Raw genomic sequence first — 19,086 nt, forward strand, 5'->3', positions numbered from 1 at the left:
TCCAGTTCACCCTACTCCACCCCAGTTCAACTTACTAGTGCCACACTTTCAACCAAATCACACCCAGTTCAGCCCACTCGAACCCAGTTCAGCCCACTCACATCCGGGTTCATTCAATTGAAATGTGCGGTATGAAATGATCGTTTCATATATATATGGTAGTGTAAACAAAGTCAGAAATGAAATGTTCCAATGTGCACAATGCAATTTTGCAATTATCGTCACGTGGTATGCGTCCACCAATTAGCTTTATGGTCTCTGTCTCGGTGCCAACTGACACTCCCTTTCCTGATTCCAAGAACTTTAACAAACTTTTACTAACTTGTATCGATTTTGGATTATATATGTGATAGATATACCTATATTTAGAGTTTCGACGAAATGATTATTCGAGTTAATAGACTTTCGACGAAATTTTCGTTAATTTTTACAAAGCCGGGCAGCTATACATTCCATATATTACTGTGTATCGTACTGCCTATACATATGATCTATTCCGGAACTATTTTTATAAAAGCCAGGACCGTAATTACCCTGTTGACGCCATGTTGAATTGGTGTCATTTGAGCACATAAAGCCGACCTGTTCTACGATATGTGGCATAAAGGTTATTCGATCAGGTCCAAAAAACTGTGAGCACTGTGATTGTGTAATGGTAACACAAAAGACTATGGTAGACTGTAATAAAGGTTGAAGATCAGTTTCAGGTTTTATTATAAATCCATTAGATAACGCATAACTATAAAAAAGCTAGAGACTAGATTACACTTAAAAGTTGAAAAGTTCAACAAACATGGTTGCCTGTATTGGTTAAGTAATGATGAGCCTTGAAATTTTTTTTATTAAGTATTTATTTATTAAATGGTCTTCGTTACTATTTGGCATATAGCACTATAAATTTCTGTTACCAAGGAAACCCCGTCCCATTTCCAGAACTTAATTGTTAAAATCTGCACTGCCCCAACCAAAGTTCAACTTCGGTACTAACACTGTGTGTGCGTGGGCGTCATTGTAGGGTGAATAGTGTTTGTTTTCAAATCTACCAGTAACACTGTAATTGTAGTGACGTCAATGTACGTAAACAAACACGCAGTAATTATACATTGCATACATAGTATATGTCTTTGGAATGACGTAATAAACATCAGTGCCGGATATATCGGTGTGGTCAACATGTGGGCGGAAATGACGACAAGAAACAACAAAACAAACTAGTAATTAAACTCAATACGTGGTTACATTCCAGTTCATCGTAACTTCCAGATTCAAACAACAAGGTGAGTTTCATCTCTTACTTTATTTTATTTTTGTGCGAACTCAATGATACGTTCCCATGACTGGTACCGTGTATAATTCAAATCAATGTTATTTCGGCAAAAATGTTACTTCAAATTTTCCTCCTTAAATTACGCGAGCTATATATCGGTCAAAATACCCAATCCAATATGCGATCGATCAACTGTGATTTGAAGGTAATATCTTCGCCTCAAATAAAAACTTATATACGAAGATGATTTATGTTTGTAGATGGTGGTGTTATTGGCACCAGAATAGCTTAATTTGTGAAATCATGAACTCCATAATAATTTGTCATTATTAACTCGTTGTTGCAACTTCCTTTCAACAAAAATGACAATATTCCAGTTTTAATTGGTTCTAAAAACTCTAGTAACTGCCAATCATTGTTCTGTATATTGCTTTCAAAAGTCCATAATTCGTATCTGTATGATGAGTGCCGTCACGGTGGTTTCCCGTGAGTTATTTCCTTGTGTAATTAAAACGCTATGCAGCTAATCGAGTTATCCTTCACTCATCTATTCTTATATATCGTTTGTTGGCTCCTCAATACTTCACCATCTGGCAATGTACTACTACAAGGTTAAGAGGGTTTTGATCACAATCCTTTATACCTTGTAGAATTGCACGTTCTCAGTATGCGCTATATTCTGTTGAAGCGGGGGGGGGGTCGTCACCTGCGCATGCGCGGGAATTAAGTCCCAAGCGACGACAACAACGCATGCTAAAATCGCAAAGGATCAATGGGTAGACGCTTGTTTGTAAAGAATGACACGCTATGGCCACCTGACGCATGCGCAGGTGACGACTCCCCCGTTTTGAGCATCTTTTTAGGGGATGCGCGGCGGCTGAATAAAATCATGATTGGGCGTGCACTGAGGCGATTGGCGTCGTGATTGCGAGTTCAAATCACATATGTGGTACTTTCTCACATATGTGGTACTTTCTCACATATAGCATTGTGTTTCACATTCCGATATATTATATATTGTGAATGTTTCGAACACGTATTATGTAAATAATTAATCTACATGTGTGAATACACTTTTCTGTTATAGTTACGTGCTAATATTATGGCGCAATGGGACACAAATGATATGCTAAACCGCAAACATTGAGTCGCAAGAGACTGGGAAAATATCATATTTTCACAAAACCGCAATCCAAAGTCAATCAAACAACAAAATATTTCCATAACTGGTTATAACAAGTCCTGTAGAACTATTTATTCGAGGTATTTTAACGGTAAACATAAACAAGCGAAAAGACGACAACTGTTACTTACGTGCAAAATGTCACGTATAAATTTCGGTTGACTTCAAGGTTACCAATTGGCTGTATGAGTCACTCACCCCCACCCCACGATGTGCTGTCTTTTGCAAAGCAACAAAAAAGCGGTGGTCTTAATTATCCAAGTATTGGATGGACCCGGCGGAAAATAAACATGGAGGCGGAACCGTTATGTGTATTGTCCGTCCGAGTTTATGATATTTACAGCCTACAAGACAAACAGCGGTTTTTGTAAAGTATATATGGATGTAAGTCTGGGGACATAATAGTAGTCGTGTTCAGGTTACGCCAAGTACAAATTTGACGGGAAAATGCTCTAAAGGTCGATTTATGCGTAACGTAGCTCACGGAAATCGAAAAGTTCACAGGTTTATAGGCTTACTGAATAGAACACGGGTTACTGTAAAGGGGTTAATTATTCACTGGGTTTTAATTTGGCTTATTTCGCTGACTGGAAAATGCGCTAAATTAAAACCCAGTGAATATGTAAAATTTAGCATAGAACACATCTAAATGATAAAACCGTGAATTTAAAATCCAAAGAATATGCCTGAAATGGCAAATCAGTGAAATTTAAACCCAGTGAAAATTAGTCATTTTACAGTATAACCTAAATGTGTACAGTATCAGTACACATGTTTCTAGGCCTACTGAAAGAAACACTGGTTATATAGAAAGTATGTACTGTATAAAAGTACACATGTTTCTAGGCCTACTGAAAGAATCACTGGTTATATAGAAAGTATGTACTGTATAAAAGTACACAGGATTCTAGGCTTACTGAAAAGAACACTGGTTATATAGAAAGTATGTACTGTATAAAAGTACACAGGTTTCTCGGCCTACTGAAAGGAACACTGGTTATATAGAAAGTATGTACTGTATAAAAGTACACATGTTTCTAGGCTTACTGAAAGGAACACTGGTTATATAGAAAGTATGTACTGTCTAAAAGTACACAGGTTTCTAGGCTTACTGAAAGGAACACTGGTTATATAGAAAGTATGTACTGTATAAAAGTACACAGGTTTCTAGGCCTACTGAAAGAAACACTGGTTATATAGAAAGTATGTACTGTATAAAAGTACACAGGTTTCTAGGCTTACTGAAAGGAACACTGGTTATATAGAAAGTATGTACTGTATAAAAGTACACATGTTTCTAGGCTTACTGAAAGGAACACTGGTTATATAGAAAGTATGTACTGTATAAAAAGTACACAGGTTTCTAGGCCTACTGAAAGGAACACTGGTTATATAGAAAGTATGTACTGTATAAAAGTACACAGATTTCTAGGCTTACTGAAAAGAACACTGGTTATATACAAAGTATGTACTGTATAAAAGTACACAGGTTTCTAGGCCTACTGAAAGGAACACTGGTTATATAGAAAGTATGTACTGTATAAAAGTACACAGATTTCTAGGCTTACTGAAGAGAACACTGGTTATAACCTAAGTGTGTACAGTATCAGTACACATGTTTCTAGGCCTACTGAAAGGAACACTGGTTATATAGAAAGTATGTACTGTATAAAAGTACACAGGTTTCTAGGCTTACTGAAAGGAACACTGGTTATATAGAAAGTATGTACTGTATAAAGGTACACATGTTTCTAGGCTTACTGAAAGAAACACTGGTTATATAGAAAATATGTACTGTATAAAAGTACACAGGTTTCTAGGCTTACTGAAAGGAACACTGGTTATATAGAAAGTATGTACTGTATAAAAGTACACAGGTTTCTAGGCCTACTGAAAGGAACACTGGTTATATAGAAAGTATGTACTGTATAAAAGTACACAGGTTTCTAGGCTTACTGAAAGGAACACTGGTTATCTAGAAAGTATGTACTGTATAAAAGTACACAGGTTTCTAGGCCTACTGAAAGGAACACTGGTTATATAGAAAGTATGTACTGTATAAAAGTACACAGGTTTCTAGGCTTACTGAAAGGAACACTGGTTATATAGAAAGTATGTACTGTATAAAAGTACACAGGTTTCTAGGCTTACTGAAAGGAACACTGGTTATATAGAAAGTATGTACTGTATAAAGGTACACAGGTTTCTAGGCCTACTGAAAGGAACACTGGTTATATAGAAAGTATGTACTGTATAAAAGTACACAGATTTCTAGGCTTACTGAAGAGAACACTGGTTATATAGAAAGTATGTACTGTATAAAAGTACACAGATTTCTAGGCTTACTGAAAGGAACACTGGTTATATACAAAGTATAAAAGTACACATGTTTCTAGGCCTACTGAAAGCAATACTGGCTATATAGACCAGGTTTATAGGTCTATATATTATTAGGTGATATATAAATGTCAAAACAAAGCATTTTCACGGTTCCTCCAATGTTGAAATTACGGCACCTCAAGTAGTCCCTTGGACCGCTGATTTCATTTGAGTAAACCATAGACCTTGTCCTTTAGGGTCTCTGATGTAAACGAGGTGCAAATAAAACAAATATGTCACTCCTCTGTTTTGTTTCCGGGTGTTCCGTATATACTCGTGACTCACTCATGTGTTCGTATACTAGTAACTTGAATACGTTATGGTGTGAAAAAAAATTAATATGAAAAAGAAGAATTAAAATATGAATATATAGACTGGCTGAAAATACAAGACTGTGTATGTGTTATACTCTTATTAATAACTTTCTTTCTGGAGGAATTAATTTTAAGTTTAATGTACTTTTTAGCGACATATTGTGGAAAGTCAACAATAATTTGGGGAATATTGTATCCAAGGAAGTTAGAGTATTTATTACTCAATTGTATAAGTATAGAAAAGAAAGTTTGAATTTAATGTGATTTTTCTTCTTTCCTTTTTCAAATATGTATGATTTGGTTGTTTTCTTCTCTTTGTTTGCCGCTCCAAAGGCTAATAAAATATTATTATTATTACTCAAATATCTAATCGATCGATTTATTGGTTGACGCATACCTCGCATTGCAGTCTGGCGTCTGTGTAAACAACGATTTGCCAGTAATAACAATGGTAAACCGTGATTTACCAGTAATAACAATTGTTAACCATGATTTACCAGTAATAACAATAATAAACTGTGTATGTCATTCGTAATGTATTTCTAAACGCGGGCATAGCAAAGATGACGTTATGGTAGTCTCGTTGTTACCGCTACAGTAAAGGAGACCTTTGGGCGATAGTGTCTGATCCATTTCAAGGTGTATATCTGTCTGCGTATGTCTATATCAACTTATAAAGTAGGCCATGTTTACAGTACGCATGCATTTAGTTACTGGAGGGGAATACTAATTCACACTGAATTCAAGGGTTACTCGAGAAATCGTGTCAAGGACAATGATTCGTCAGGATCAAGGACACCGTGCCTAAAACGATTTTTTTTGGTTAAAATTAGAATAGCAGTCAAGGCACACGAGAAGGGCGATCAGGTTGGTGAGTGTTTTTGGCAGCTTTCATTTCTTCGATCTCTGAGAATAATATTCATTGTGTGGGGGGGGCATTAATCCTGGATCGGATGGTATAGGACGTCTTGAAAACAAATACTAGCTGGAAAAAAAATCACTCGCGTGTGAGGTACTTTTTAATACCTACCCTGATACCTTGAATCATATAGGCAAGTGTCAGAATTATATAGCCAAGTGTCAGATCAGATCAGGTTAGTGGGAATTGTATTTTACATACAATTTGGGATGGAATGCATCATGGAAGGTACTAACTTCCATCATAGACCCTAAGGGTCTATGCTTCCATAGTACATGAATCTGGTGCAAATTCTGCGGGTTAAAGACCCATTCTATACAAACTAACTTACGTAACACACATATGCTATGACAACTCGCGATAAATAAGGCTGTAGAAACCTACTTAAAACTCGCTAAATTCACAGTATAGTGTGGCAACTCGGACTCTACCGTAGTTAACGGTCGGTTTGGGTCCCCGTTCTAGTAAACGTCCTTGGCAATGAATATTCATATTAAGACAAGGTATTTGTAAATGTGGACCAAGAGATAACAACATTAAGCCAGTCTCTTTTTTGTTATTTTTGCAGTCACAGTCCCTATAGATAGAGGGACTGTGTTGCAGTTAAGAGCCGATAGTGTCTGGTCCATTTCAACACATATATCTGTCTGCTTGTATCTTGTTTGGAACTTGCAAAGCATGTCACTGTTACACTACGCATGCATTTAATTATACGGGGCGGGAATGAATTCTAGAAACCAGGTTGCTTCAAAATAGTGCCAAGGACAATGACTCGACAGAATCAAGGACATCATACCTAAAACTAATTCTTAGTGTGGTTGGCGTTTGTTTAAAAGCAGAGGCAGAGGCAGAGGCATATTTATGCCACATGTTAAAACTCAGATTTTTAGAATAATTCAGGACAACAACAAAACAGCTTATCAGTAGGGCAGGGTATTTTGTCAAATGTTCCCATCTACCTAGAGGGCAGATGTGACCAGCCTATCACGTTTGAACTAAGTTGGACTAGGCAAAAAAATCACAGAAAAATTCCATGTAAAATTTCTTGGTAACGAAGAAAGATATTAATAAAACAAATACTAAATGTTGGCATGTATAATGAGATACGTCCGATAATTTCACTCCAAAATTTTAGAAGATATATTATGGCTGTTTCCATAGCAACAATGGCCAGAATTTTTTTTCTTCAGATTTCCTAACTAGAGTGAGGTATTATATGCCTGTCAATTTCGGACGCGATCGGTCTGGCCCAAAAATCACAGAAGAGATAATACGTAACAAGTGTCGACAGGCACCCAGACAGACAAGTGGTTAAACATATGGGTTTTGGGGGGCAATCTTAATCCGGGTCGGATCGCCAAAATCATGACTGACATATGCTAGATAGAGTAAAAATTGCACGCGTTGTCGTAAAGCTCTATTACTACCGCAATCATAAGGTCATTTCGACCTAGCCCTGCGTACATGGCTGTGTAGGGGTGATAGAGCTCATCCACATTCACAGACCTGTACACAGAGCTAATTTCGACCTAGTTAATGTGTTACGACAGGTCCAACATCATCACCTGACATGACTGCATCGCTGTAATTCAGTAGAACGCATTCCTCCAGTCGTGCTGGCGTGAGTCATACACAAACTGAAAGTAAATCCCGTGACATAATTAAAACAAAGCCGTTGTAAATTATAACACGGAAAGCACGCGTCGACCTTGGTAAAGTTGACCTACAATTCACGCATTCTTCAGCTGACCAACTTGTGTATTTTAGACGTACGTAATACATAGCCTACATAGCATACAAAAGTGTGTCAAAGTCGTGTAACAACTGAGACAAGTAGAATGTCACATTGTCCTTGGTGTCACGAGGGCGCGTTATATATATATATATATAGTACGCGCACAAGAACACGCGCCCACCTTCGAATCTGTGAGCGCACTCCGCGTGACCTCTTGTCACCACGTGATTAAATTATTTTATGGTATTTCGCTCAACCATGGAGGTATAAACTCAACCGATATTTCTTCAGTCCTAGACTTAGTTTTAGTGTGTGTGTTTAAACCCAAGGCCCAATAGGATAAGGTAGGATACCGTTTTCTTGTTATAATCGATCGACATTTTTTTTGTCTGTATTAATTTATATTGGATTCAACACAAAACACAGCCCGCCAAAAACGACTGAACGTTTCGCGTACCACAGGCTTACTTACAAGGAAATGGGTCCCGGGAACCGCAAGGTTTGTATATACACTTGAAACGGATGTAACGCACATATAGGCTGTAAAAAGACTGGCTTCTCAAGTTTTTTTTGTTAGCTCCGCTGTCGAATTTGTCGAGCGGAGCTTATCATATGAGTGATTGTTCGTCGTCGTCCGTGTCAATGTTTTACTTTTTTGACTTCTTCTTGAAAACTACAAGCCTGAATGCTTTGATACTTGGTGTATATGTACCTTGGGTAGACCTCTCTTAGGTTTGTTCATTTCATGATGATATCTTCAATTCTCTAATTTTGGTGAATATTTTTGTCATTTTTGGTAAAAAGTTATATTTTCGACTTCTTGTCAAAAAACGCAAGTCCAATTGCTTTGATATCACATATATTAGTTACTACATGTGGTCCTCTCTCAGAATTGTTCATTTCATGATGATATCTTCAATTCTCTAATTTTGATGAATATTTTTGTCATTTTTGGTGAAAAGTGATATTTTTGAATTCTTGTTGAAAACAGCAAGTCCCATTGCTTTAATACTATACATATTGTTCATTTTCTAATAATATCTTCTGTTCTTTAATTGAAATGTGCATTGCTAACAGTGGAGCTATCTCAGCCGACAGGCTGTTTGCTTTAAATCAAACGGCTCTATCCCCGTACGTAAATAATCTCAACATGAAGCCTAGACTCGCATACAGTCTCTTTTTTTATTTGTTGGTATTTTTTTTTAAATAAAATGAAAAATGGAAGTGTATAAATGGCTTGCGGCATTTACACACTCCCACGATATTTTATTTTATTGAAAAAAACACACAAAGTCTGCATGAAACCGTACCCTTGGCTCAAATCACCCACACTGGTACTACTAAACTGAGTTGGAAATATCGCCATCACAAAATCTCGCGATTTTATGTAAAACCTAAAGGCTACTGTGTAGTATTTAATCAAAATAGTTGAAATTTGCGCATTGCAAAACGTGTTTTTTTTCAAAATGAAAGTAGGTTGCGAGGACGTCATTGGCACTTCATACTAGTAAATACCGCGTATACTGTGTTAGTCATTGTTATATGAAGGGCTCGGCCTGAAAGGTTAATGACATTATGTGCCAGTTCAATGCCAATGTCAAAAAGGTCGTGTCCTCGACTGGGATTGAACTTATCACTCAACAGTTTTAGTTTTACGATAATAATTCTGAAATTTATACAAAACATGAGCAAGCGAGATTGAAAAACAAATACACAAATACTGATTATTTGCATACAGACCGGGAAGCTGACGGTATGTGCACATAAAGAAACGGACGAAATAAGATGTGCACATAGAAAGTATACGGCACAAAGTAGACTAAAATATAAAATATGTACACATAGTATACTTAAATAGAAACTACGTTCACACAGAAATAAAACAAATACTTCATACGTGAGACTAAAATAAAAACTATGTTCACACAGAAGAAACAAAAACAGGAGATGGCGATGCCGAGAAAACGTGGTCGTCTATACCAATGCTTTCGTATATCGACCATATATATGTCACTTTATTCTATTTAAGTTTTCCATCACGATATGGTTCTTACTATCAATATCAAGAATTCTGTCGTTCATATACATAAGTATTCAAAACGTGCGTACGTGCTATTACTGGTCATTCATTTCATGGCTGTCATTGCTGAGTATGTGTTGTAATACGTGCTTTATGTCACCGTTGTCACATGCTTGGTACGAATTTACTGCTATTAAATTAGCAACCGTCGTTCATTCGTTGAATAGACAAACAACCACGGGAACAAAAGAAATATTCCCCTCAGTGGAATGTCATACTTATTACGACAATCATCTTCTATTGAAGTGTGTCCACTTTCACTTTTAGTGACGTAGTCGCTTTTATTGGGCTCGCCCACGGAGATTCAACAGATAGTAAGTGATGGGTAGGACGTTCTACTCGGCTTGGCACATTGCCCAAACATCATATTTATTGTATCACCCCGCCGTTGTCAGCGATGGCAACAATAGTAAAATAGGGCATACCTCGCACTCGTCCACTATATGATGCCTTGATACCTAAATCCTGATCCCTGGCCGACTCATAATCAGAATATAAATAGAAAAGGCGATTACCATGGAGCTGAACGCCAGAGGTTACACTCACCAGAACCTGTTACCATTACAGATATACATGTACACAAAGTGGGGTGCACATACTCAGTCGCATTGCAGGAGATCTCATCAAACTCATTGAATTCGTTGTCTTTACAGAAGTAACCAAGCTACAAGATGCTAATAGAATCTATAATTGTGATGGCATGCTTCCTGCTGCTGATTGCTGTGATTGCAACTGCAGTTTCACCTCGACTTTGGACAGATTTGCGATTCATAGGCAACAAACTGGTGGTTATGCGTCGGTTGCAGAGGTATGCTTCTGCAAAACCACATCAGCAGACGCTAGTCGATGTTTTTGAGGATCATGTTCATCGTAATGGGAAGAAAACCTTTGTTATTTATCAAGACGAGGTGCATACTTACGAAGAAATCGACAAGCAAGCTAACAAAGTTGCACACGTTGCAGTAGAGCAAGGACTGAAGAAAGGAGACACTGTTGCAATGCTCATCAACAATGAACCGGCTTTTATTTCCACTTTTCTCGGACTTGCAAAAATTGGCGTTACTTGTTCTTTGCTGAATTTCAATCTCCGTTCCAAGAGTCTGCTGCACTGCTTCAAGATATGCAGAGCTACGACTCTGATCATCGGACAAGGTAGGATGCAAACGAACTTTATGCACAGGCACGTGCAATTAAGTGTCTTTTACATTGCAGATACTTAATAACTAGCACAGTTTTCTGCACACACTTTGAACACGCTTCGCAAATAGCGACGATTTTTGTTTTCCACATTTGTTTGCATTTGTGTGTAAACTTTGAGTGCAAAATAATACCAACGCCCAACAACGGGTGCAGGGATGGATACTTGATATGTCATTGTTTGCTGAGATTTTCAGCATTCCAGCCAAACTGACTATCATGCACGACGACGGGAACAATACGAGTTATCAACAACAACAGCGAGATAAATTCACACGCGAACTAAACAATCCTTTCACCAGGCTCGAAAGTATCATTGCGACACCTGTGTGTCTCCATGGAAACGTTAGTCATTTTATTTTATTTTTCGTTCAAGTTAGTTGAGTGAATTCAGCACTGTACAGTTGGACATTTAATATTCTGATTAACCCAAAGTGTAAATTTGCACGGAAATAATATTGGCTTCATACCAAAAGATACTTCTTCAGGCATATATATGACACACATGTCGTTTCGATATTTTGCATTGGTTATGAGAATAGAACACTTGATGGTTGAGACAAGGAAGCATATATTCGACGTCCGAGAAGACCGCCATCATTTCTCTGTTGTTAGTGACAGTATTTAATTCAAACCCCGGGAATCGACCTGTCGCAATTGTTTCGTGTAGTATAAACCAATGTAATGATACAAATTGTATATAATTATTAGTAACTAAAATAACAATAAGATAAGTCATTTTGCAACCAGTAAGGTTCAAACTCAGGTAATTGTTAAACAAACACAATAAAATATAAAAACTGTTTGATCGACCGTCAAATTCATTGTGCGCATGCGTCAGTGGAATATTTGACAAATCAACGCTTAAACAGTCTACGCCTTGTCCCCGTTTAATACTGTTACCAAGTCGTACGTTCCAATCTCGTTTATGTTGGATCGAGAGACGCGACTCTGCTAGTTCACATTTTTCGCAACTACAAGCTCGCTGACGTTCATGATTTGTAGGTAGGTACGATTTGCACATAGGTGCCGCTGCGCGTTTTCAACCAACATTAATTCTGTCAGGCAAATGAAAAACAATAGCCTGTACAATATATCGATTCGTGGTTAATAGCATCGGAATTAATTAATGGCGCATGGTTAACGCATTTGTATGAACGTTCAAATGTCGAAATAAAAATTCATGGAATGCACATTATGTATACTAGTATTCGTACATCTGACGTGATGGTGGCACCTGGGGAAACTGTATATATGTCGCCAAACACAACAACAACGTCGTTAAGGATTAAAATTTTCTCTGACGTCACATATCTCCCAGGTAATGATGAGCCGTGTCATCCACGCCTACTATTGAGTTTTGTTTACAAATGAAATTCTGTCTTCGATCATACCTCGGTGATCAGTTTGTATGGACCACGTGCATTTACAAATAATGTAACGAACTGAAAGACTTATTTCCCGAAGCTGTTTTACAATTGTCATTCATTTTATCCATCGGTTCAATAATCCGGTTACTGACTTTGCAATACATTTACATGTGTACTGCATAGTGGCTGGTTTGCTGGTTGCTGGTGTCTGCAACATAAATCTATATTACGTGTTTTGTAGGAAAAACTTGAAAATTACACTATATCAAAACCTAATTTGTACACAGGCGACAAATGAACCACTAATGTCATTTTAAAAAAAAGGTGAAAATGTGTTTAAAAGCCCGTGATACTGCAGGCAAACGTTCTGTTTATTGGTTGTTTACTGTTTACATAGTTTGCGGGTTCCTACGTCGTTGGAAACGTATGGCCTTTGTGTCACCTTCAGCAGACCAGCGTGAAAATGCCCAGTTATTGTGCTTAGGGTTCTGAAATGTTCGGGCATTGTGTCTTTATACAGCAAAGCGGCCCTGTAGGTACAATGCGTACTAGTGTCACGGACGATTGTTACCTGATTGAGCTACGTTGATCACTGAATGGAACAAACCATTGTTCCTAGCTCACATAGCTTTGCTCTAGTGGTTACATGTTATTGTTATTATTACTATGCTGTAGAGGGTGACCAAACCTTGACTTCGTTTGTTATGTTGGCTGCGAAAGAGCAACGTCCTTTTGTGTGACGCTGGTGACGACGCAGCTAGGATACGTGCTGGTAGATATACCTATATATGATGAGTCGGGCATGACTGCCATTGCGATGGTCTGCATTGTCAAGTTTTCAAATGTGACCAACGTAAGACATCGACAATGCAAAAACCATTATATTATTTTCATTGACAGATCATCAACTTTTGCAAGCCGTTACAGACATTGAACATGAGCTTCGTGCTGATGGAGTTAGTGTGTGGGTGTACGGTACTAACGGTAACAATATTTCATCTGGGTTCCTATCCATGAATGACAAGATGAACATCGCCAGTGATGAAACGCCGTCTTTGCAATATCGATCTGGTGTCACATTTCAAGACTCTGCAGCTTACATATATACTTCCGGTACTACAGGTAGGTAGAAAGATAAAATCGACTAGTCCACATTTCGCGTTACCCAGTTTCAAGTTAACATTTTCATATCAGTTTCGCACGCGAGACTATGAGATTCTTATTTGTCTAATTGCCGGTCGCAACTTATTACACCAGCGTATCATTTTCTAGAGGGAAAGAGACACACAAATAAATGTACCAACATTCGTAGTAGAATTAACACATATTATATCAATCCATTGGCAGGTCTTCCAAAAGCAGCTCGTTTATCTCACTATAAACTATTAGCTGGAGGACATATATTATCTTACTTTCAACTAAGTTCACAAGATGTTATCTATTTGACAATGCCTCTGTATCATATTTCGGCGCTCTTCATAGGTCTCGCCAACGCAATAACTGCTGGTAAGTACACGTATCATGCTACTGCGCAGTTATCGGGTACAGTTGTAACTGTTCAATCACGTGAATCGTCATTTTTTAAATATTTTGCATTTCATATATATTCAGGTTCCACTGTTGTCCTCAGAAATAAATTTTCTGCAACCAATTTTTGGGACGACTGTCGTCAACACAACGTCACTGTTATCATATATATAGGAGAGCTATTTCGTTATCTACTAGCAAGGCCAAAGGTAACTGTTTTTCAAAACCATATGTGATATACTCAATTCACCGAAATGTCAGATGGTTGTCTGAATTTTATATTGATTATCATAAACGTATGGTTATGCGAGAAATACATCTTTGTCAGTCGCATCTGATTACAATCCGGGATGTCGGCCCCATTTGATTCTATTTCCAGTTGCCTCCAAAGTCAAAATCAAAGTACATCGACGAAATGAAAAACCGCTTTCAGGCAGCTCGTCTCTGAATGATTTTCCCAGCCAATTGAAGCGCGCCTAACTAGAAAGCGACATGTAACACGAGTTCTTATTTGCTGATGGTCCAACGAGATTTAGTTAGATGTACACCGTTGGCAACAATTAAAACGCAACATTAGATTTTAATCAGATTGGTTACAATCGCATAGAAATGATCAGTTACTTTATATTATTGGTAAATGGTTTTTACGTGTAAATCCTATAATACTCGCATACTCAACTCATGATTCATGGCGATGTTCACCGCGTAACATTCAACAACAAACAACTCACTATGTGAAAGTCGTTGAAGGTTATAATGACCCACCAATATTCATTCTGAAGTACGACATACTTATTTGTTGAAGTCAAATAACTTATCATAATCTTTGCGTGCAGCAACCAAACGATACAGATAACAAAGTACGCCTTGCAGTTGGCAATGGCCTTGGCGCAGATATATGGAATGAGGTCAAAGAGAGATACAGTATCCCACAGATAGTAGAGACGTATGGTGCCACTGAGGGAAACTTTGGCATGATGAATGTTGATAACAAACTGGGGTCGACTGGATGTTGGTCAACACTACTCAGGGTAAGGCAGAAAATGTAGCGTTGATATCTTATACAAATAAATAACTTCGTAAAAGATGTACTTCTGGTGAAATCATCTTTCAAGTAACTCCTGCATCTTATTGTTGAAATATTTCAGCATCTTATACCTGTGTATGTTAATAAGTTAGACTACTTGGTCGATGCGGGCATAACACCGCCATTCCAGTAATTACATTCTTGTTTTCTTATTCTAACAGATTCTGTGTCCAATCGAGTTAGTTAAGTACGAGTATGAAACAGCTCAACCCGAGCGAGATGAAAACGGCAGGTGCATTAAAGTGAAAACAGGTACGTTTGAACGTCAACATTTTTTATTTGTGTTTGCATAATCTTGTAATGTTACTGATTATGAGTTTGGAAGTTGTAATGTCAGTAATGTGGTATTATTCGAACTTTTGTGTGTAACAGAAATGTATTACAGTAGTTAACCCCTATGACGTAGTTAACCCCTATGACGTAGTTTGTTGTCTGATCATACGCGCAATAAATTATAACATATACTTGGGGGTTAGTAGGTCACGTGGTCTTATACGCGCAAATTATTTCTGGTGTTATGACGTCGTCAATTATTCTGCGAATCCGCGCATATACTGATATCATTTGCAGGGGTCTAACGACTTTCAAGTAACGCTAATTTGACATATCAGTAAATCACTAATCGACCTGGTTTCTGTTTACCTCTTTAGGTGAGGTAGGTTTACTCATTTGTCCAGTCACTAAGATGTTCCCATTAGAAGGTTATGTCGGCAATAAAGATTTAATGCAAAAGAAAATATTGAATAACGTGTTTGTGGAAGGTGATCTATACTATAATACTGGCGACTTATTTGTACAAGATAATGAACACTTCTTCTACTTTAAAGATCGATTGGGAGACACATTCAGGTAAAGTTAGTGATATGCATGTTATCAATTGGCTGTCACAACAAATTATTCTATTGGATTAGTCGATATGGAACGGGTGCTGTTACTGTCTCTATAGCTAGATCAATACGACAATACTTTGTGTTGGAATGACGAGATTGTGTGTTTTGGACACATCAAAGATCACCGTATCATAATGGAGAATATAGCCTGGTGAATCGTTATGTAATACGTAGGTGACACAGAATTCACTGTCTCCATGACTTCAGTACAATATGGGAACTCGCATGCGCAGACTGACCCGTAGATTTTTCAACGTCTCACGATAATAGACGGCATTTAGACTAGACTGTCTATAATATATAAATATATATATATATTTCTTTCAGGTGGAAAGGGGAGAATGTAGCAACAACTGAAGTCTCCCAAGTTTTCAGTGAATTCCCTGGAATCGAAGAAGCGTGCGTGTATGGAGTTACTGTTACCGGTGAGTGTGAAAATGAATACATTTAAGCAGATATAAGACTAATCAGCTCTCTGTCCCCGGTTAACAATAATTGGTTCCGGTAAATTGAACAAAGTTCCTTCTGAAAGTTTTCTAGTTTTCTTAGGATGAATAGGATCCAGGTCAAAGGTTAGATTAAATTATTTTGATTGTTGAAAATGTGTTTAGTCCATTAAAATATGGTGTTTGAGACACCTGTATATCGGAAATTTGGTGACGGCGTACAGTATTTGATTTCGCCCAAATGTATGATGTTCGATTCTTTGAGCTGGTGTGCGGATATTTACTGCAATTGATTTTACGGGAATTCCATGTATTACTTGTGAAAACAAACTGGTAACAGAGGTCACAGCCATTCACTTGTCTCAACGAAAGTTTGTAGAATTAATGACACAATTGAAAAACGTTGATGAAAGACGTCGACGAACAGTACCGAGTAAACATTTGTACATTGTATTTTGCAAATGACTGTTCATGGACCACGTGTTCATGATTCTAACCAAGGATCCATGCGTATGTTGCAATGTCTCTGTTTGTCTGTTGTGACGGGTGCTGCCGTGCTCTATCAACGAAGCTATTCTGTGACGTAAACACTTCATAGATGGCAATGTTAGACTTTTTTTTTAAATGAAATAAATGAAATTAAAAAGATTCGCTAAAAAAGCAAAATTTAAAACATCCTTACACTATGTTTTAACCAATGACGTAATTCGCTTAACTCGGAACTGTATATTGTGCAAATGGCATTCGACAGGAACAAAGCTGTAGTTAACTTTATTATATTTTCCGTTCGCACTTTTATTGCTCAAAGTTTCGTGATGTCATTGGGTGACTGTCATTGAGTTGGCATTGGAAAGATTAGACTAAACAGAACTATGTGACTATCTGCCATGGGAAGTACTATAATGTAGCAATAATGTCAATATCGTGAAATAGACAGTACTGTTCTTTTTGTGTAGTCGTTTGACATTTGGTGATCCCTAAAAAAGGGGTTATTATTGATGAGTGACCACAGATCAAAACAAAATGTTATATATACATGTATATCTATTTACATCACCGAAACCCATATTCACTAGGAGGCGTGACTTATGTACGTAAGTCCGAGTCTATTTATGCCCGATATATGCATACTAGTGTATATGTTGCGGACATCCTGGTATAAACTATATATGTGTATTGTACTAATCTCATTGGGGTCGATAGAACGGTCATTTCATAATAAGCACCTAATGATATTTTTGACATTTTTGTTCCAGGACATTACGGGAAAGCTGGGATGGCAGCAATATGTCACTCTGATCGTCACGTGATTGACTACAGCGCACTCTACAGACTGATTACACACCGTTTACCCAACTATGCCTGCCCGAGATTCCTACGCGTGGTGACAGCATTACCTCATACAAGTACATTTAAACAGAAAAAGACCAATTTGTTACAGGAAGGATTTGACCCCAATCTAATACCAGATCCTATGTACTTCATGGACAGCCGTGCAGACACCTACTCACCGCTCACGACAACTATGTATTCGAATATTGTCAATGGTACTATTAGAATATGATTCGTTTATATAACATTCAGAAAAGTCACATGGTGAAGGGGATTGTGTAGTATTATTATTTCCACGATTTTTAAATTCACTGCTAACTTTGTTAAAGGATGTCGCGCCGCGTCCTGTTCGATATGCGGCGTATACAACGAGTGTAAAATACCTTGATTGTTTACATGAAATACGAACACGCGCTGCACGACGACCTGTAGCTGAAATACCTGAAACTAGCGCTATTCATTGTGATTTGATGACAATATTTGTAATTTCACTTGTGTTGCCTCGCTAATCACCAAGCACGGCAAAGGAAACATTTATTTTATTTTAACTTTCCCAGAATTTGTTGTGATTAAAATAACACGGGGAATTGCAATAATGACCGCATTATCTGATGTTAATCTAAATATGTATAATACTTTGCAAACTGTTTAACAGTTCATTATAACAGTCAAGTAGTTAGTTTATCAGTAATTGTTCTTTCTGTCTGTCAAAACAATGTTCATCCTGTGTTTGAGAAACATCTCACCAACAATTGAACTTTTTTACATGTATATTTATGGAATTTATACGAAGGAATATAATGACGACGACAATCTTTGATTCCTGTATAAATAATAGTAATGTTGTATCATAGTTTCAGTGTTCGACGTTGGTGTAAAAAACACCATAAATATCCCTGGCTTATATAATTTACATAAGCGTTTGTAAAGCAAAATAATTCACTGCTGCCTGCTTATTTATTTAAAAAGTTTAACATTTTTACAAGAAATGTATTTATATGTGTAATTGTATTTATTGAGTAAGATGAAAAATGCCAATACTGTGCTGTACGCATAAATCTAAATCAAAATATATTAAAGTATTTTTAATAAATGACTTTTCTGCTTTATACTATTATACATGTCTCATTTCTAATGATATTCCCTTCTACTATTCATTGTGACACATCATATATCAATAGAAAGTTTTAGGTTTCTCGTGGGTCTTGTGCGGAGCGAGTTTAGAACGTTCGGAATTGCATGAAACATTTGGGCTCAGTGGTTCGGAATGTTGATAGTCATTGGCTAATAACACTAACAACTGGTGTACAATTGTCTGTCGTTGACATGAACCAATCAAAACAGACATCCAAGCGGCTGT

The 19,086-nt window shown here is 37.4% G+C and overlaps 1 protein-coding gene across 1 annotated transcript; it reads left to right on the forward strand.

The window, feature by feature from the left end:
• The first annotated feature begins 1,240 nt into the window (after positions 1-1,240).
• On the forward strand, positions 1,241-18,843 carry LOC100372186 (long-chain fatty acid transport protein 2-like). The gene is made up of 10 exons (XM_085491358.1): positions 1,241-1,277; positions 10,531-11,029; positions 13,345-13,566; positions 13,792-13,950; positions 14,056-14,180; positions 14,808-15,002; positions 15,220-15,310; positions 15,709-15,907; positions 16,276-16,373; positions 17,651-18,843. Exons 2-10 carry the CDS (start codon positions 10,549-10,551, stop codon positions 17,956-17,958), a joined length of 1,878 nt encoding a protein of 625 aa, XP_085347484.1. The 5' UTR covers positions 1,241-1,277; positions 10,531-10,548; the 3' UTR covers positions 17,959-18,843.
• Positions 18,844-19,086: the final 243 nt, after the last annotated feature.

This window comes from Saccoglossus kowalevskii, chromosome 16 (genome assembly GCF_978046115.1).
Source record: "Saccoglossus kowalevskii chromosome 16, keSacKowa6.1, whole genome shotgun sequence".
In the NCBI taxonomy this organism is placed as follows: Eukaryota; Metazoa; Hemichordata; class Enteropneusta; family Harrimaniidae; genus Saccoglossus; species Saccoglossus kowalevskii.

Bases quoted from the DNA above. Each gene is read 5' to 3' on its own strand.
- LOC100372186 (XM_085491358.1), top strand. From the start codon at position 10,549: ATGCTAATAGAATCTATAATTGTGATGGCATGCTTCCTGCTGCTGATT. The intron at 13,567-13,791 runs GTAGGTAGAAAG...ATCCATTGGCAG, and splicing joins ATATACTTCCGGTACTACAG to GTCTTCCAAAAGCAGCTCGT. The intron at 13,951-14,055 runs GTAAGTACACGT...ATATATATTCAG, and splicing joins CGCCAACGCAATAACTGCTG to GTTCCACTGTTGTCCTCAGA.